The sequence below is a fragment of the Phyllobates terribilis genome, unplaced genomic scaffold (assembly GCF_046119375.1).
Source record: "Phyllobates terribilis strain yellow unplaced genomic scaffold, ASM4611937v1 Scaffold_11__3_contigs__length_659146591, whole genome shotgun sequence".
Lineage (NCBI taxonomy): Eukaryota > Metazoa > Chordata > Amphibia > Anura > Dendrobatidae > Phyllobates > Phyllobates terribilis.
In genome coordinates, this window is record NW_027362771.1 from 619,018,145 (window position 1) to 619,039,422 (window position 21,278).

Genomic DNA, 21,278 nt, shown 5'->3' on the forward strand with positions numbered 1-21,278 from the left:
AGCAGTCCAGTTAGTTGGGAGGAGTGGGCTTCATGGATCAAAACTTTTAATCCCACCATTCACACTGAAATTCCAAGGCCTCTCACACTGAGCCGGGACTTCTAGCTCTGATGAGACCTAGTAGAGTGCAGTGCTAGTGCGTAAGGTCATAATATCATAATTTTAATGCCAGCAGGGGAGATTAAAAGATGTGATGAGGACCAAATGTGTGAGCGTGAAGAGCAGTGGAGCCACAGAGATGAACACTGTAGGTATGAGCGGACCGAGGGACGTTTGGGTTCTGCTACCCAACCCAAACTTTAGTCCAAAGTTCGGTTCGGGTACCAGAACTGTACCTGAACTTGAACCGGGACCTGAACCCCATTGAAAGCAATGGGAACCCGAATGTTGGAGAAGGAAAATTCTGTCTCTCTCTCGCTCCTGGACTTCCCTTGGAACTCCGAACATTAAAACGAACTTCCGGGCGAAGTCGGTGTTCAGAGATTAGCCCCAGAAGAATCCTGAATTTTTAAGTTCGGGTTCGCTCATCTCTAGCTAGCAGTGAATATATATATATATATATATATATATATATATATATATATATATATATATATATATACATTTTTACCTTTTTATTACACTTCATGGTTCAGAAAAATGGTGGCCAGCAGCTGCCATTTTGCTTTTTTACGTGCAGAAATGAATTCCAAAAAATTCCGAATGATTTTTGTAAATGTGTTTTCAGATATGTACCAAAATATGTATATTAATATTTACAGCATGCAGATGTGTACATGCTCTGACCCAGTCACCTAGACATTATAAGCATAAAGTCTTCTCCATTTTATTTTCAACATCTCATTCCCTGTGGTCTTTCATCAGAAAATGTCTATTTGAAAAAAAAATAAATGGACAAAAGAACAAAATGTTTAATGTCATATCTTACCTCTCACTACTACTCTGGTGCCAACTGGATGTTGCCATGGAATAGAGCTGCCATTGGAGAAATGGATTCTGAGACGACAGCAGTAAATCTGCTGATCCTGACTCCTTAAGTCCTTTATGGTCAGAAGTGATGTTCTTGCTTCAAGGTTATAGAGGACAGCAAGTCTTCCTGTATATTGGGGAGACTTGATATTTATAGAAGAGTTGTAGATTGTATATTGAGGAGATGTAATGCTTATAGAAGAGTTGTAGATTATATCATCGTCACTTCCACAATATCCAATCTGAGCTGCTTTCACTGCTAAACTCACTGCATTGAGGTTTTCTGACTCCAGATAGGTGAAGCTGAAAGGAATTGCGATGGACTCGCCAATGAATGACTCTTTTCTGTTGGGCTGTTCTACGCAGTATTGTGCCAAAGACGATTGGGAAAGACCTTTAGATATAATAATAAAAATAAATTAGAATAAAAAAGGACATAAAGGTATAAAAGAACAAAGTAAGGTACATGATGTTCTAATTCCAACCACAGAGATGATCTCATTAGTAATGTTCATTAGAAGGCACCTAAAAAATTGAATGTGCATCAAGAATGGTAAACCCATGACCAAATTGGATGATTCCAGTTTGACTCCACATTGTGTACAGATACTGGGTATCTTTTATAAAGCAGAATATAATGTGTTTTTAAGGATCAGCCATTTGAAAAAGATTACTGACCCTGAATTATATAGATGGATCAAGTCTTCAGTAATGTGAGAAGTTCCTCATAGATTGTCCGATGCCTAATAGAGCATAGAGAAAGTTTCATAGTTTTAAAGTTGAAGGTAAGACTACGACCAATGAGTTTCACTTAGACCTTGTCATGTTGATCCAAAGGAAGGCAAAAACTCCACGAGGCAGATGCTAATTGCCCCATATTAGGGGAAAATTCCTTCCTGACTCAACATACGGCAATCAGACAAGTTCCCTGGATCAAAGACCCATCGCAGAATTTATTGCCCATAAACTGTAATTCTATGTTTTTCAAAAAATTTATCCAGGCCCTCCTTGGACTTTTCTAGTGAATTAACCATTACAACATTATGTGGCAGAGAGTTCCTTTATCTTACTGCACTTAAAATAAAAAATCACCAATGTGTGTAACATCTGTCAGAGGCCGAAGGCTCAAAAAGGCAACCGCAGAAAGACTTGGCGCAAGCCACTCCGTCTAACAGATTCCAGGGATCTGGAATTAAATTGGGGTACATTGATTTGCTTCCATGGGATCTGGAGGAGTGAACCAAAGGCAAAAGAATAGTCTGACAGATGGGTCAGAATCAGGAGGTAGGTGTAGGGACAAAATCACAAAGAATGAGAATAATCAAAAAGCAAGCCGAGGTCCAAACTCAGGACTGGCAACTGGGATAATAGCAATGCCAGTCACACCGAAACAGGTCAAATTATAACTGGCAGCACGGTGCTTGTAAAAGGGGAGGATCTCCGAAAAGTCTCCACAGGTGCGGATTCCTTCAGGGTCAACCAGCATCTCTGTTCTTCATATTGTCGGCTCCGCTGAGAGAAGGGGGTGAATATGGTGGAAGAGTAATTGGCTTTATACAAACGCCATGTAGATTATGTGATAAATGATAAAAAAAAAGTATTGCTTTAAAGAGAAGATGCCTGTATACCACGCTAATTGAATTGCAAGATTTATAGCGGCTTTAGGAACAGCTGAGTTCTGATCGTTCTGAATGTCTGGAGGTCTGGTTTCTGTCTCAGTTGGACTACATGGTAGCAGGTGAAGAAGCAAAAAGGTAAAGTGCATCCAGCACAAAATCAGGGGATTTTTTTTTTTTTACATATTAAAAATAACATTTTATTGAAAAAATAAATCGAAAATTCATGGTCTAAAATAAGCGCTTATCAGAGGCATGTACAACTGACGCGTTTCAAACTGTGTTCTTATGCGATGCCACACTATGAATAAGAACACGCGTCAGTGGTACATGCCTCTGATAAGCGCTGTGAGGCAGTGACCGGGATCGTATACGAGGGACGTTATATCTCCCCCAGAATGTGTACAGAGACCTATTAAATCCATTGGAGTGCATTGCAGTCACAGGCACAGCAGCGGCTGCAATGCAGGAATGAAGGTGAGTAATGACCTGGTCAGACTACCTGGCTAAGGCAGATTAAGTAAAACCCGGCAGGGCCTTCATTTCTGGGAGGAGGTCACAGGAGGCAGCAGGGCGGCCTCCTCCCTCCAGCCCAGGTTTTCCAGTGGCTCTTGCCAAAGGTCCTTTAAAACCCCTGCACTAAGGATTACTGTTGTTATAGGTTGGAACCTGCTAGGAGCACAGCAGGAAAGCTCAGCAGGATTGAGGGTGGCTGAACCCACACCTGGGAAGCCTCTGGACCTGTCAGGCTCTGAGCGGCACCGCCGCCTTACAGCTCTTAGACCGTGAATTTTTTATATATTTTTTCAATAAAATATTGTTTTTAATATATAAAAAAAAATCCCCGGATATTGTGCTGGATGCACTTTACCTTTTTGCTTCTATGCTCCTTGCTGCCGACACAAGCCTCAAGTCTGTGCAGTATAGGAGGAATATTCACAACCAGTGAGTGAGCTGGATAAAAACTTTTTTCTTCCTTTATTATATACTAGATGGTGGCCCGATTCTAACTCATCGGGTATTCTAGAATATGTATGTAGTTTATTCTGTCACCCTCATTGGTGTATTTTCGCTTATGACCCATTGGAAGACAGGAAGCATATGTAGCACCCTGAGGATTCGGCTGCTACAGGGGTATTGCACCTCAACCCAGAGGTGTGATATTCCACTCCCGGGTAAGGATGGAGAGTGGACCTGAGCTCGGTAGGCTGCATGCACTACACACATCCCATTTCCGGAGGGCAGACCAACGGTACTCCCACTTAGAAATGTGCAGGTACGACCGAGTCTGTCCTTGGCTGGAGTGGGAGGGGGTTGGAACATCCCATGTAGTGTAGGGGCAGATAGGGGGTGCAGTCTGGGTAGTGATAGGAGCTCATTGGGTGCTGGTCACCTGAGCTCACACATAGAGGGTGTATATAAGGTGGGCACCAACTAAGATCAGGGTCAGATGCAGAGAACAAGTCAGCGAGCAGAGGAGAAGAGAGACCCAGAGTGAGAGAGGAGAAGAGAGACCCAGAGGGGGAAACAGAAAAGAGGACTCCAAGAACCCAAATTAAATCCCCGGGTGAAGAGTCGGCACAGGGTACCGGATCCCAAACTGGCGGGGGGCAGAAAACACACCCTAGCCAGAGACCGGAGGCCGTGGGCAGCATCTGCCACGGCCACCCATCACATCCACCCCGAAGGCACACCACATGAAGGGTCAGGGAACCCAAGGCCAAGGGTGTCCCAACAGAAGGCCCGAGGGAGCTGGACCTAGGTGGATCACTGGTGGGGACGGCCAGAGAACGGGACAGAAGGAGAGCTCAGGGCCACGCTCCGGACTTGTTTGGGGGTTGGCTGGATCCAGGACCTGGTGGACGCAGCACGGCTCGGGTGGTCACTCGAAGCTGGAGTGACCAGTACAACATCTGCAGTAAGTAAACACCCTTAACTGCACAACCCGACTCTGTCTTCATTGCCGTCTGCACTGCACCACCACAACCCCCATCCTCTGCACCTGTCCCCCCTGAGGCTATACCCCTCCCGTTGGGGGTTATCCCACCAAGCTGCGCACCCACCATCAGCCTCAGCGGACCCTGCTGCAGCGGCGGCCACAGTGACCGCATCACAACGGGTGGCGTAGTCGACACAAAAAGAACTCTTAATAACATCTGTAGGACTGCCACATAACACTGAGTTTGACGCCCTGGGCACGGGCCGGGTCACAGCCGCTCGGAGACTACAACCCCCCATCTGATCCGGTGCCGGGTATTCCCCTTAAAAGGAATATGTCCCAGGGGGCGCGTCAACTTTGGCGTAGTCGGCAGGATTACGTGCCCGCAACACCCGGGTACTGCGTGCCTGAAGAAAAGTGCAAGTTTACCTCAAAAAGAAGTCTCCTGCCGGTTCCGGAGGGTCCACGCCATCGGACCCCATCACAGGTCGTTTCCCGCCGATTGTCCGCCATTTCCAGCTTGTTCCCGCCATCTGCAGAGTTTCCCGCCACTGGGCGACGCTTCCCGCCAAATCCGAAGATTTCCCGCCTTGGAAGAGCAGCGGACGCCATTATGGGCGTGCCAAAGGAGGGCAAGAGGCCGCCTCCCATCGTGGGCCAGGACAGAAAATGGCGCCAAAAGTGGAAACCGCCCCCACCAACAGAGACTGTGATGCTGGAGGTGTCTGTCAGCGTGAAAGAACTACCCCTGGAGCTGACAGTCACCGAGTTGCCCCGGGACCGCCCTCGAAGTGGGAGGAGACGAAAGAAAAGAACGAAGATGGGTGCCGCCTGGAGCAGTCTGGAGCGAGCGCACCCGGAGACAAGAAGTCTAACGAGCAGTCTGGAGCGAGCGCACCCGGAGGCAAGAAGCCCGGAGAGGAGTAGCGGAGGAGCTTACCCGGAGATGGAGAGAAAGCAGAACAGCACCGGCCCGCTGGCCAGGAGTCTGCTAGAGACCGAGGAAGGAGAGCAGAGCAGCACCGGCCCGCTGGCCAGGAGCCTGCTGGAAGAAGAGCAGAGCAGCACCGACCCGTTGGTCAGGAGCCTGCTAGACACCACGACCCCACTAGGCCTAGTGGAGGTCCTTGCACAGCTCCCCCGAGACCGGGAGTGTGCACAGACTGCCCTGGAGGGCCTCGCACGGAGGATGGCCCGGGTACAGCGCGAGATATTGGCGGAATGGAGCCGGGAGATGGCCCAGCAAGCTGAGACCAGTCAACGGAGCACGCTACCCTGGAAGAGGAAACAGACCGCCTCTGAGGATGGCGCGGGAGTACCAAAGGCCGGAGACGGCGCCGAGAAGGGAGCCGGACGCAAGGAGGCAGGTAAAGGGGACGCCTATACCCCAAGCCGGGAAACCGCCCACCTGCCCCAGCTCCCCGTTGCAGAGCCCGAAAGTCCCCCTGCTGTGCCCGTAGCCGCTATGTCACCGCTATGGACTAGGCCTCGACCGGAAGCCGCCGCAGCGACCCCTGTGACGTCACGCGCCTCGACCCGGAGCGTGACAAAGCAGGAAATACCACCAGCCTGGTCGCAGGGCCTAGAATTTCCGGGCGTCGCATCACCAACAGCGCCCCCTACCTCCGCGGAGCCTCCGGCCTGGCCGCAAGGCCAGGTAGCCCAGGGCGCCGCCGTCCTAACGGTGCCCTTCACCTTCCAGGTGCCCCAGGCCTGGCCGCATGGCCTGGGCAACCCGGGCGCCACCACCACCGCGCCCGCACCCGTAAAACCAAGGGTGCCGCGTCTGGGAGAGGACTTGTTTGCCCAGCACACGTGGCCGGATGGGCAGCCTTTCATCTGGCCCCAGAAATATTATGAACTGGAGCACCAGAGGAGAGTTGGGGCCATGTGTGCACCCCTGATTCCGGCTCCGAAGCCCGTGATAAGGATCTCGCCCCCGCTTGAAGAGGTCCAATTTGAGTGGGACCCCACCGGAGAAGACCTAATGGGGTTCACTCAGGAAACCAGGGCAGCTGCAGCGGAGCGTGCTGAGTGTTGCCGACAGCAGCTCGAAGAGTTTGCGAGGGAGCGGAGAGAGAGGCGGGTCCGGGAACAACAGGCCCAAAAAAGGAGCGCCGAGCAGAAGAGCCGAACCAGGAGGGACCCCCGTGCAGCGCACAGTCCCCGTACCACCGGGACTGTAATAAAGTTTAACCTGCAGCATGGGTGGGGCTTCATCAGAGACAACAACACCCCCGGCGACGTCTTTGTCACGCGCAGAGACGTGGAGTCCCATCTGCCGGAGGGGCACAGAGGTCGTGACCTTTACATCGGGGACGAGGTCACCTTTACCCGGCACAAGTGTGCCAAAGGACCCTACGCCCTCCACGTACACCGCCTGACGGAGGAGGAGTTGCGGTGCGAGGAGGAGGAGCAAGAGGACCCGGACGGGTCTGAAGTTACAACCAGCTACATGCAAAGAGCAGGAGGAAGACGCCGTTGAGTGCGTCAGAGCAGTAGATGTAAATAGTTACCCGACCGGGTACCAAAGAAACTGTTGCTACATATATATAGTCCCCGTTGGGACCAGCTGAGTGAACTGTACACCCGTTTACCCTTAATCCCACAGGCTGAGGACTGTGAGCAGCCATTCCCTTCCCTTTACCTGGCCGAGGACTGAGAGCGGCCAACTTCCCCTGTATATAGTTGCGCTTCCTAAAGCGCCCCCTACTGGTTTTATAGGAAAGTCACGTGTTCCAGAGAACTGTCGCACTTTACCCGGTCACACGTTGCACAGTGACCGGAGGAGGAGCCTGAGACGACGAGAAAGTTTTATCTGCTAAGATATGTTATTTATATAATGTTTAATATGTTTTATATGTTTATAAAAAAAAAATTGTATGTTTTGGTGTTTTTGTCTTTACAGCCCGAGGACGTGCTGTGATTTACCAGGGGGGAATGTAGCACCCTGAGGATTCGGCTGCTACAGGGGTATTGCACCTCAACCCAGAGGTGTGATATTCCACTCCCGGGTAAGGATGGAGAGTGGACCTGAGCTCGGTAGGCTGCATGCACTACACACATCCCATTTCCGGAGGGCAGACCAACGGTACTCCCACTTAGAAATGTGCAGGTACGACCGAGTCTGTCCTTGGCTGGAGTGGGAGGGGGTTGGAACATCCCATGTAGTGTAGGGGCAGATAGGGGGTGCAGTCTGGGTAGTGATAGGAGCTCATTGGGTGCTGGTCACCTGAGCTCACACATAGAGGGTGTATATAAGGTGGGCACCAACTAAGATCAGGGTCAGATGCAGAGAACAAGTCAGCGAGCAGAGGAGAAGAGAGACCCAGAGTGAGAGAGGAGAAGAGAGACCCAGAGGGGGAAACAGAAAAGAGGACTCCAAGAACCCAAATTAAATCCCCGGGTGAAGAGTCGGCACAGGGTACCGGATCCCAAACTGGCGGGGGGCAGAAAACACACCCTAGCCAGAGACCGGAGGCCGTGGGCAGCATCTGCCACGGCCACCCATCACATCCACCCCGAAGGCACACCACATGAAGGGTCAGGGAACCCAAGGCCAAGGGTGTCCCAACAGAAGGCCCGAGGGAGCTGGACCTAGGTGGATCACTGGTGGGGACGGCCAGAGAACGGGACAGAAGGAGAGCTCAGGGCCACGCTCCGGACTTGTTTGGGGGTTGGCTGGATCCAGGACCTGGTGGACGCAGCACGGCTCGGGTGGTCACTCGAAGCTGGAGTGACCAGTACAACATCTGCAGTAAGTAAACACCCTTAACTGCACAACCCGACTCTGTCTTCATTGCCGTCTGCACTGCACCACCACAACCCCCATCCTCTGCACCTGTCCCCCCTGAGGCTATACCCCTCCCGTTGGGGGTTATCCCACCAAGCTGCGCACCCACCATCAGCCTCAGCGGACCCTGCTGCAGCGGCGGCCACAGTGACCGCATCACAACGGGTGGCGTAGTCGACACAAAAAGAACTCTTAATAACATCTGTAGGACTGCCACATAACACTGAGTTTGACGCCCTGGGCACGGGCCGGGTCACAGCCGCTCGGAGACTACAACCCCCCATCTGATCCGGTGCCGGGTATTCCCCTTAAAAGGAATATGTCCCAGGGGGCGCGTCAACTTTGGCGTAGTCGGCAGGATTACGTGCCCGCAACACCCGGGTACTGCGTGCCTGAAGAAAAGTGCAAGTTTACCTCAAAAAGAAGTCTCCTGCCGGTTCCGGAGGGTCCACGCCATCGGACCCCATCACAGGTCGTTTCCCGCCGATTGTCCGCCATTTCCAGCTTGTTCCCGCCATCTGCAGAGTTTCCCGCCACTGGGCGACGCTTCCCGCCAAATCCGAAGATTTCCCGCCTTGGAAGAGCAGCGGACGCCATTATGGGCGTGCCAAAGGAGGGCAAGAGGCCGCCTCCCATCGTGGGCCAGGACAGAAAATGGCGCCAAAAGTGGAAACCGCCCCCACCAACAGAGACTGTGATGCTGGAGGTGTCTGTCAGCGTGAAAGAACTACCCCTGGAGCTGACAGTCACCGAGTTGCCCCGGGACCGCCCTCGAAGTGGGAGGAGACGAAAGAAAAGAACGAAGATGGGTGCCGCCTGGAGCAGTCTGGAGCGAGCGCACCCGGAGACAAGAAGTCTAACGAGCAGTCTGGAGCGAGCGCACCCGGAGGCAAGAAGCCCGGAGAGGAGTAGCGGAGGAGCTTACCCGGAGATGGAGAGAAAGCAGAACAGCACCGGCCCGCTGGCCAGGAGTCTGCTAGAGACCGAGGAAGGAGAGCAGAGCAGCACCGGCCCGCTGGCCAGGAGCCTGCTGGAAGAAGAGCAGAGCAGCACCGACCCGTTGGTCAGGAGCCTGCTAGACACCACGACCCCACTAGGCCTAGTGGAGGTCCTTGCACAGCTCCCCCGAGACCGGGAGTGTGCACAGACTGCCCTGGAGGGCCTCGCACGGAGGATGGCCCGGGTACAGCGCGAGATATTGGCGGAATGGAGCCGGGAGATGGCCCAGCAAGCTGAGACCAGTCAACGGAGCACGCTACCCTGGAAGAGGAAACAGACCGCCTCTGAGGATGGCGCGGGAGTACCAAAGGCCGGAGACGGCGCCGAGAAGGGAGCCGGACGCAAGGAGGCAGGTAAAGGGGACGCCTATACCCCAAGCCGGGAAACCGCCCACCTGCCCCAGCTCCCCGTTGCAGAGCCCGAAAGTCCCCCTGCTGTGCCCGTAGCCGCCATGTCACCGCTATGGACTAGGCCTCGACCGGAAGCCGCCGCAGCGACCCCTGTGACGTCACGCGCCTCGACCCGGAGCGTGACAAAGCAGGAAATACCACCAGCCTGGTCGCAGGGCCTAGAATTTCCGGGCGTCGCATCACCAACAGCGCCCCCTACCTCCGCGGAGCCTCCGGCCTGGCCGCAAGGCCAGGTAGCCCAGGGCGCCGCCGTCCTAACGGTGCCCTTCACCTTCCAGGTGCCCCAGGCCTGGCCGCATGGCCTGGGCAACCCGGGCGCCACCACCACCGCGCCCGCACCCGTAAAACCAAGGGTGCCGCGTCTGGGAGAGGACTTGTTTGCCCAGCACACGTGGCCGGATGGGCAGCCTTTCATCTGGCCCCAGAAATATTATGAACTGGAGCACCAGAGGAGAGTTGGGGCCATGTGTGCACCCCTGATTCCGGCTCCGAAGCCCGTGATAAGGATCTCGCCCCCGCTTGAAGAGGCCCAATTTGAGTGGGACCCCACCGGAGAAGACCTAATGGGGTTCACTCAGGAAACCAGGGCAGCTGCAGCGGAGCGTGCTGAGTGTTGCCGACAGCAGCTCGAAGAGTTTGCGAGGGAGCGGAGAGAGAGGCGGGTCCGGGAACAACAGGCCCAAAAAAGGAGCGCCGAGCAGAAGAGCCGAACCAGGAGGGACCCCCGTGCAGCGCACAGTCCCCGTACCACCGGGACTGTAATAAAGTTTAACCTGCAGCATGGGTGGGGCTTCATCAGAGACAACAACACCCCCGGCGACGTCTTTGTCACGCGCAGAGACGTGGAGTCCCATCTGCCGGAGGGGCACAGAGGTCGTGACCTTTACATCGGGGACGAGGTCACCTTTACCCGGCACAAGTGTGCCAAAGGACCCTACGCCCTCCACGTACACCGCCTGACGGAGGAGGAGTTGCGGTGCGAGGAGGAGGAGCAAGAGGACCCGGACGGGTCTGAAGTTACAACCAGCTACATGCAAAGAGCAGGAGGAAGACGCCGTTGAGTGCGTCAGAGCAGTAGATGTAAATAGTTACCCGACCGGGTACCAAAGAAACTGTTGCTACATATATATAGTCCCCGTTGGGACCAGCTGAGTGAACTGTACACCCGTTTACCCTTAATCCCACAGGCTGAGGACTGTGAGCAGCCATTCCCTTCCCTTTACCTGGCCGAGGACTGAGAGCGGCCAACTTCCCCTGTATATAGTTGCGCTTCCTAAAGCGCCCCCTACTGGTTTTATAGGAAAGTCACGTGTTCCAGAGAACTGTCGCACTTTACCCGGTCACACGTTGCACAGTGACCGGAGGAGGAGCCTGAGACGACGAGAAAGTTTTATCTGCTAAGATATGTTATTTATATAATGTTTAATATGTTTTATATGTTTATAAAAAAAAAATTGTATGTTTTGGTGTTTTTGTCTTTACAGCCCGAGGACGTGCTGTGATTTACCAGGGGGGAATGTAGCACCCTGAGGATTCGGCTGCTACAGGGGTATTGCACCTCAACCCAGAGGTGTGATATTCCACTCCCGGGTAAGGATGGAGAGTGGACCTGAGCTCGGTAGGCTGCATGCACTACACACATCCCATTTCCGGAGGGCAGACCAACGGTACTCCCACTTAGAAATGTGCAGGTACGACCGAGTCTGTCCTTGGCTGGAGTGGGAGGGGGTTGGAACATCCCATGTAGTGTAGGGGCAGATAGGGGGTGCAGTCTGGGTAGTGATAGGAGCTCATTGGGTGCTGGTCACCTGAGCTCACACATAGAGGGTGTATATAAGGTGGGCACCAACTAAGATCAGGGTCAGATGCAGAGAACAAGTCAGCGAGCAGAGGAGAAGAGAGACCCAGAGTGAGAGAGGAGAAGAGAGACCCAGAGGGGGAAACAGAAAAGAGGACTCCAAGAACCCAAATTAAATCCCCGGGTGAAGAGTCGGCACAGGGTACCGGATCCCAAACTGGCGGGGGGCAGAAAACACACCCTAGCCAGAGACCGGAGGCCGTGGGCAGCATCTGCCATGGCCACCCATCACATCCACCCCGAAGGCACACCACATGAAGGGTCAGGGAACCCAAGGCCAAGGGTGTCCCAACAGAAGGCCCGAGGGAGCTGGACCTAGGTGGATCACTGGTGGGGACGGCCAGAGAACGGGACAGAAGGAGAGCTCAGGGCCACGCTCAGGACTTGTTTGGGGGTTGGCTGGATCCAGGACCTGGTGGACGCAGCACGGCTCGGGTGGTCACTCGAAGCTGGAGTGACCAGTACAACATCTGCAGTAAGTAAACACCCTTAACTGCACAACCCGACTCTGTCTTCATTGCCGTCTGCACTGCACCACCACAACCCCCATCCTCTGCACCTGTCCCCCCTGAGGCTATACCCCTCCCGTTGGGGGTTATCCCACCAAGCTGCGCACCCACCATCAGCCTCAGCGGACCCTGCTGCAGCGGCGGCCACAGTGACCGCATCACAACGGGTGGCGTAGTCGACACAAAAAGAACTCTTAATAACATCTGTAGGACTGCCACATAACACTGAGTTTGACGCCCTGGGCACGGGCCGGGTCACAGCCGCTCGGAGACTACAACCCCCCATCTGATCCGGTGCCGGGTATTCCCCTTAAAAGGAATATGTCCCAGGGGGCGCGTCACATAAACAGTGATAGCATACAGTAAAGGAATATCTGTTGAGTGCACTGTGACTGACAGAACTTGTTCAGTAAACGTGAGTGAACTACGTCGCACTGTGACTGGGGGTTAAATTCCACGCCAATATCTCTTATTGGTCGTGGCCGACCGGGCGCGACCAATCTGCGAAGCGGGGTTTAGAGGTGTTGTCCACTACTTTAAATTAACCCCCCAATGTATCCCCCCGAGGCCCCTAATGAATTTCGTAACTACCTCATGTTGCCAATACTGCCTGTGCGTGGCGCTATCACTGACCGCGCACAGGCTGCACTTGACCCCCGGCTGCAGCCGGCTCTTGCTTCTGCTTACGTCATGACTATTTGCGGCTGCAGCCAGAGGTCTCCTGTTCCGTGTTCCACGGTGAGTTATGGGTTGTGGGCAGGGTTATCCCCATCGCATCACACGTGCATCCACCACGCGCCCATTCATTGAGAGAGCGCGCGGTGGATGCCGGGTGTGACGCGATGGGGGATAACCCTGCCCACAACCCATCACTCACTGTGGAATGAGGAACAGGAGACCCCTGGCTGCAGCCGCAAATAGTCGGACATAAGCGGAAGCAAGAGCCGGCTGCATCCGGGGGTCACGTGCTGCCTGTGCGCGGTCAGCAATAGCGCCGTGCACAGGCAGTATTGGCAACATGAGGTACTTACGAAATTCATTAGGGGCCCCGGAGGGATACATTGGGGGGTTAATTTAAAGTAACTGCGCCAATATCGCTGATTGGTCGTGGCTGGCCGGGCGCGACCAATCAGTGAAGCGTGGTTCAAATCCCGCTCCAATTCACGGCCCGACTGCGACTGTTGCTGATTGGTCGCAGGCGGCTGGCGCGACCAATCAGCGACACGGGATTTCCGTTACAGACATACAGAATTAGAAGATTATATATATAAATGATCTGGTAGGAGGCCAAGTAGTCCTCTAGTGATCATCTCCTGCTGATACAGGGATTTTATAAAAACCTCTACCAAGCAGCCGCGTAAGTGATACATCACTAGAATCAGACTCTCTACCTCTATATTATGCTGTTGTAAGATTAAGTAGCAAAGCCCCGATGACAGATTCACTTTAAGGTAACTGATCTCACTCTCTCTCGGTTCTCTTCCTACAACTACCTCTCAGTCTCATTTTCTGGACCTAATTTTTCTGTCTGGTTTCTGTCCAGCTGCTATACTGTTGCTTCCTCTCAGTGCCAGTCATTGCACTCATTGCTTATATTCTTTAGACTATAATATATATTTATAAGTCTCAGCCACAAAACTCTTTTCTTACCCCAGTTTTCACCCTACCCTTAGTCTCTATAGCCTACCACCCTACCCTTACTCTCTATAGCCTACCACCCTACCCTTACTCGCTAGTCTACCACCCTATCCTTACTCTATAGCCTACCACCCTACCCTTACTCTCTATAGCCTACCACCCTACCCTTACTCTATAGTCTGTCACCCTACCCTTACTCTCTACAACCTACCACCCTACCCTTACTCTCTACAGTCTACCACCCTACCCTTACTCTCTAGTCTACCACCCTACCCTTACTCTCTAGTCTACCACCCTACCCTTAGGCTATAATCTGTCACCCTACCCTTTCTCACTACAGTCTACCATCCTACCCTTACTCTTTAGTCTACCACCCCACCCTTACTCTCTACAACATACCACCCTACCCTTACTCTCTACAACCTACCACCCTGCCCTTACTTTCCACAACCTACCACCCTACCCTTAATCTCTACAGTTTACCACCCTACTCTTAGTCACTAGTCTTCCACCCTACCCTTACTCTCTAGTCTACCACCCTACCCTTACTCTATATAGCCTACCACCCTACCCTTACTCTCCACACCCTACCACCCTACCCTTACTCTTCACAGTGCTGAACCAACATCATCTCCATCTACCACACTGCCCATGTTCTCCATTCTACTAATGGTCTAAAACTAACTTCACCCATAATCCTAAGTTTCACTCAAATCTCCAAGATCTTTCTCATGCTGCACTTCTATGGAATGCAGTACCTGAGACAATAAAAAATTCTCAATCAGCAGCTTTGATTTATCCATAAAATACATATTTTAAGACTTGCCTTTCTTAATTAGTCACCAACTTGACTCTTCTCTAATTCCTACTTTCTACACTTCTCTTTGGAATAGGGTCATTTCTTTTATTTGCTGCCCTCCTAGTCCATGCACTTACTTGTTCTACATCTCTGTACTCACACACCGATACTGGCCAATGACCGGTTCATGCATCTTTAAATATATAACCCTTTATTTTAAGAGATAGTTAAACCTTACATGACAAGCACTTTTGTAGTGCCGGCGTCCCTGCCCTCTGCTAGGCAGGGACGCTGTTCCCCTCACCGCTCTGCTCCGTGCCCGGCGTCCCTCTCCCGCTCTGCTGGCAGCGCGCGCTCCTTCCCGGCCACTGTGCTTAGGGCGCGTACGCGCGCCCTCCCTCCCTCTTAAAGGGGCCGCGCGCGCCGTCCTAAGGAGTCCCCGGCCAATGGCCGGAGGACTTTACCATATATAAGGCACCTCCTCCAAAATGGAGGTGCCCGAGCAATGTTGTTGCACCGTTCTACTCTGCTTCAGCCCTCAGGTCCCGTTGCCAGTTACCTGCCAGTTACCTGCCAGATTCCTGCCAGCTTGCTGTCCTAATCCTGCCTGATTTCCTGTTACCTGCCTGCCTGCCTGAGGTCCGACGGTCTGCCTTACAACTCCGTTCAGTCTGTCTAAGGACCAACTTGCCCGCTCACCTGGGAGCGCACATCAGCTACCTGCCTGCTTGCCTGAGGTCCGACGGTCTGCCTTACAACTCCGGTCAGTCTGTCTATGGACCAGCTTGCCCGCTCACCTGGGAGTGCTTCTCCGCTACCTGCCTGCTTGCCTGCCCGGAGGCTCAGCTGTCACGTGCTGTGACCACCAGCTATTCCAGACTCTTGCCGGCTCACCTGGGAGCGCTTCTCCGCTACCTGCCTGCTTGCCTGCCCGGAGGCTCCGCTGTCACGTGCTGTGACCACCAGCTATTCCAGACTCTTGCCCGCTCACCTGGGAGCGCTTCTCCGCTACCTGCCTGCTTGCCTGCCCGGGGGTTCCGCTGTCACGTGCTGGGACCACCAGCTATTCCAGAGACTCTTGCCCGCTCACCTGGGAGCGCTTCTCCGCTACCTGCCTGCTTGCCTACCTGGAGGCTCCGCCGTCACGTGCTGTGACCACCTGCTATTCCAGAGACTCTCGCTTGCTCACCTGGGAGCACACATCCTCCATCTGCCTTGCTAGCCTACCTGGAGGTTCAGCCATCACAGGTCGTACCTACCCTTTACCTAGAGACTGCCCCGGTCACTTGCCGTGACCTCCAGCCCGTTCTTCCAGAGACTGCCCCGGTCACTTGCCGTGACCTCCAGCCCGTTCTTCCAGAGACTGCCCTGATCACTTGCCGTGACCTCCTGCCCGTACACCCAGAGACTGTCCCGGTCACCTGCTGTGACTGCCTGCCTGGTCGCCACCCGCTCCCTTACAAGGACCACTCCCTTGTATAGTAGCCCAGAGGTTCCGCCTCCCAGACCCGTTACAACTTTCACTTTATACTTTTTGTGCAATAGCACTTGCTTTATATACAGTTCTTGTAAACATGGTTCTCACTCACAATTCGGTTGAATTATGGGTTTCTCTGAGATGTCTAATTTAGTTTGTACATGTCCCATGTGAATTGTTGAGAATCTAAGTCTAGTGGATGCAAAGCAACCATTCCCGATGACAGTAAACTACTAGGATGGATCCAATGATGAACATAGATTATTCCAACTTTGAACATCCATAGTACAGAAGAAGACTTCATTTATCAGATTGGCTGTTCAAACTACCAATTTTGGATCAACCTGTGCCCAATATGACCTCCAATTTTTCCTTTCTTTACCTACAGGAAAAGTAGTCCATGTTGTCTTGTTCTAGTGAGTTTTTGGTATTATTTTTATAAGCATTAGTGACGGTTGAGCGTGAAAATCCCAAGAGATCTTCACTTCCTGATATGTCACATTGTCTATCACTGACTAGTTTTTAACTTTTAAAGTCAGTTAATCCCCATATTTTCAACTTGTTAATGGTTACCTTGATTTTCCTGGTCTTTTCAGATGGTCAACATGAATTTAATAGTGATGAGTGAACTTGCTCGCCACTACTCTGTACTCGCCCGCGCATCACGGTGCTCGACAAGCTCGGCTCTCAGCGAGTATTTCCGGGTTGCTCAGGTGGCAGCTCAGGTCCCCTCCCTGTATGTTTGGCGCTCTTTAGAGAGCCAATGAACATGCAGGGATTGCTTGCCACGCACTGTAATGCTGTAGCCATTTTGGTTGTGGCACTACAGTGATTGGCTGGCCGCACAGCATCATCAGGTCTATATAAGACCTGGCGCCACCATGCTCGTCACAGTTTACCCCAGGAACAGGCAGAGTAGGGAGAGGTGCTGCTGAGTCAGGGAGAGATTTGCTTGTTTATTGTTAGTATAGGTATTCCACAACATATATATATATATATATATATATATATATATATGTATATATATATCCATCTGAACTAACAGTCCTTCTGAGGACTAATCCAGCTGCATATATTCAGTGGTGATAGCAGGAGTTAGGCAGGCAGGCAGTATATGTGGCAGACTGCAGTGCATATAGTGCAGAGGGTCCATTGCACGTTCAACTTCTGACTGATCCTGCTGTGACAAATATTTGCTGACATAGCCCCAGATATAAGGGGCCAGAGCTATTTTTTTATCTTAATCCTGGTTATATGTTTAAAAAGTATGGCAGGCAGGATATGTGAAAGACTGCATTGCATGATACAGCACAAGACGGTCAATTGCACATTCTGACGGCTGCTATAACAGATATTTGTAGACATAGCCCCAGGTATCAGGGGCCAGGGATAATTTTTTTTTATCTTAATCCTGATTACTTGTTTAAAAAGCAATCCAGAGTACACAGTTTTTCTGCTCCATTTGCTTGTTAGCACTACAGAATACAGCCAGATCTTTTCCATATTGCAGCAAAAAAAATCCATAATTTTGTAGTGAACATGGAAAATATTGGCCTCCATTTCCATTATGTTGCAGTGCGTTGGTGAAGCTTTTCACACAAGGTTGCAGTGAAGAATAGTTTTAGTAAACTGCAGGCCCACTTTCTAAAACTGTGGTTCTCCGTCAGATGTATCACATATAACTGCATTCCAAATTCACCAATTTCTGGCCTCCATTTCCATTTTGCTGCAGTGTGTCAGCAAAGCTATTCACATGAGGTTGTTGTGGAGAATAGCATTAGTAAACTACAGGCCTGCAATTTAAAACCGTGGTTCTCCGTCACACGTATCACATATAACAGTGTTCCAAAAGCAGCCATTTCTGCCTTCCTTTTCGTTGCAGTGTGTCAGTCAAGCTATTCACACTAGGTCGCTGTTGTTAGAACTCTCCTGTTTGTTTTTTTCTATTTTGCTGGTCACATGACCTTTTTTGCCTATTTAATCCTGCTGCGCCCTTCTGGTCATGCTGGACTTCATTGTAATTACTACTCTTAAGCTAGCCAGGTGCTTTGTTACCTTACTAAGTCAGTTTTGGTAAGTCTTTGGACCTATGTTGTTTGTTTGTCTTTTTACTGCTACAATTTCTGCTAGGAGGTGTCCATCTTTCTCCCAGTCCCTAGTTCTTGTAGGGATCCCTCCCTCACATCTATAGGTCTTCGTTCAGACTAGCTGAGGACTTTAGCGGGTCTGATTGCAGGATCAGGTTCCCCGTTACATCGTAGGGATCTAGCTTAGTTCTATTATAGGGACAGATCTCCTGTCTTTCCTCAGTGCTTGTAGCAGTTCATAACAGCTGTGAAGAATAGTAACCTACAGGCCAGCTATTTAAAACCGTGGTTTTCCATCACATGTATCACATGTAACTGCTTTTCAAATCCAGCCATTTGTATTTAATGTGGAAAATATTGTCCTCCATTTAAAATGGGCAAAGTGTGTTGCAAGAGATGGGGAAGTGGACGTGATAGTGATGGTTCATGCAGAGGACGTGGCAATGGGCAAGCCAAAATTGTGCCACAACACACACCCACATCTTGTCGCTCGACCTTCCTGTCCCAATTAAGGTTGGACCAAAGAACACCACTATTGAAGACATAGCAGGGTCAAAAGGTTGTTGGTTGGATTGCAGAAAATCCAGTCACTTTGCCACCACCACCACCCTGTCTTCTACACGGTCAAGTCTCAGTAGTCGTCAATCTGGACGGCATATTCCTCACCCTGATCCTCCTTCCTCCCACTATGCCGAGTGCCCGGAGACAACTCATCCCACACTTGGACACTCAGAAGAGCTGTTCACTTTTCCATTTGAAGATTCGGTTCTCTCGCACTGCCAGCTTCAAGCAAGTCAAGAGGAGAACACGTGTAGCGATGCCCAAATATTTGAGCAACCACGGTCACATGAAGGCAACGGTGGGAAAGTGCAATTACTGTTGCAAGAGGTGGATGATGAAGAGACACATTTGCCAGAAAGTCAGAATGTGGAATGGGGTGTGGAAGTGGAAGACAAAGTGGTGGATGATATAGTAACTGACCCAACCTGACAGGGGGACATACAGAGTGAGAACAGCAGCACACAGGGGGAGGGAGGCATAGCACCACAACAGACAAGAAGAAACAGAGTGGTGGCCGCAGACAGAAGGCGGGAAATAGTTCCCCGTAACGCCAACATGACAGAAGTTGCCAATACAACTGTTAGGTCTTCTCGAGTCTGGTTGTTTTTAAAAAAATCTACAGATAACTCCAAAAAGGCCTTTTGCACCACCTGCCAAGCCAGCATCAGCAGTGTTAGCAAAACTAGCAGCCTGACCACCACCAGGTCTTCAGATTGGTATTGGGGTTTTTCCCAAATTTTTGCAGCCATTGGACTCACTGCATACCCTCTAACTGTATAGCAGACCCTGTTCTTTCTAATGGGGACATGTGGCCCACCTCTATGTGTCTTTAAATTTTTAGTGGAGTTTTTCCCAAATGTTGGCAGCCTTTGCAGTCACTGAATGGGTATTACCACTATAGGATACCCAATCCTTTTATAATGGGAACATTTTTTTTTAACTGAGGCCCTCCTCTATATATTTTCCAAGGGGTAAGGGGTATTTGGTGCATCCAAATTTTTGGCAGCCCTTGCAATCACTGCATACTCAATAACAGTATAGGATACCCACTCGTTAATAATGGGAACAACAATGCATAGACGACTGCTGGCCCTTTAAGAATAGTAAGGGCCACCTGATGACCCTTTAAAATAAGTGTTTGTGACTTTCAGAGTCCCTCCTTCATAAATGAAACAGGATGTGTGTGATGATATCTCACACACCACATGGCAAGAAAAGGTAGTAAAATGTTAAAATGACATTTACCATTGAATGTATTTTTCACCGTCGAAAGCAATGCAAAAGTGCAAAAACGCATCAAAAACGCTACGTGTGAACATAGGCCAAGGTGTAGAGGAGTATTTTTGTTTTTGATTATTTATTTTGCCTTATATACAAGTCATTACCCTGGAAAGGATGTTCATTAACATATTTCCCAGGAAAATCCATTTTGGTTTTGTTTTTGTTTGTTTTATTGTGAGTCCGTAAAAGTGGTGTAATACTCTGACAACGCTGTTGACAGCAGTTACCTGGGAGCCAGAGATGCTTCCAGGGGACTTCCCCATGCTGTTCCCATGTCATTTGTGCACTGTTCCCATCAGTTTGGACAATTTTTATGCCCTTTGCAGGCCACCGGGGGGAGCCGCCTGAAAAATGCTCTAGTTTCCCATAGACTTACATTGGGCTCGTTGCTCGGGTTGAGCACCCGAGTATTCCAATTTGCTCGACCTGAGCAACGAGCACCCGAGCATTTTAGTGTTTGCTCATCACTAGAATTTAAAAGAGTAAACACCAGGTGAGAGTGACTTCATCAAGTGTCCCTAGAGGAGGACTCTGATACAACTAAGATTTGAACACTGCAACAATTTTATTTTTGTAATATGACATATGAGGGGGTACCCCAAAAAATGAGAATTACTTATTTATTTTTTTTTCATTCAAGATAACATCTTTAAAACATTATTCCCATTCAAAATACTGTCCATTAGATGATATCCACTTGTTCTATTGTTATTTCCACTGTTTGAAACATTAATTAGATTCTTCCAAACTAATGCTGTTAAGTGCCTCCAGTTATTTTTTCTTAAAGGGATCCTGTCATGTCCTAGCTACCCTCTACACTGACCCCCATTGCATTGTTAGTGATGCAAGATGCATTGGCCACGTACCTCAATGTTCTGTCAGCTTCCTAAACTTGCCGCTTCCTCCTCTCTGTTAGTGCCCACCAAAAGCAGGGGGCTACTGATTGTGGTAGTTGGCCCTGGAAGCCACGAAATTGCAGAAGTTTTAATTCCCGACAAGCCAGCAGAAGGGTGAGACTGTCATTTGCACCATCTTGTGTATTTTCTGAAAATGTAGTATATTTTCTTGACTGTTGGTGATGCAATAAAGTATCAGCCCATTGTGTTACCTTCACCCTGTGTTGTATGAGTAGTATTATGCCCACAGAGAAGGAGAAGGGGCATTCAGCGGGATGGGTCTTTCTAAAGCCAGCCGGGCCAGCGGACGAGAGCACCCACGGACCCTTTTGTCTCCACACTGCACAAAAAAAAGGTGCAAAAACACACAAAACTATAAAAAAATAGGTGTAAAAGCAATGAAAAATCAGGTTCTACGACTGAATGCAAAAGAATTGGAGATCTGT

At 50.8% G+C, this 21,278-nt stretch overlaps 1 protein-coding gene across 2 annotated transcripts in view; it reads right to left on the reverse strand.

Moving 5' to 3' along the window:
* The window catches only part of LOC141165424 (uncharacterized), an 85,000-nt gene that overhangs the window by 59,194 nt on the left and 4,528 nt on the right, over window positions 1-21,278 (reverse strand). For both annotated transcript variants that reach the window (XM_073651027.1, XM_073651026.1), the window contains exon 2: window positions 929-1,363. In XM_073651027.1, the coding sequence (XP_073507128.1) occupies window positions 929-1,363 (435 nt within the window). The remainder of the gene's footprint in view (window positions 1-928; window positions 1,364-21,278) is intronic.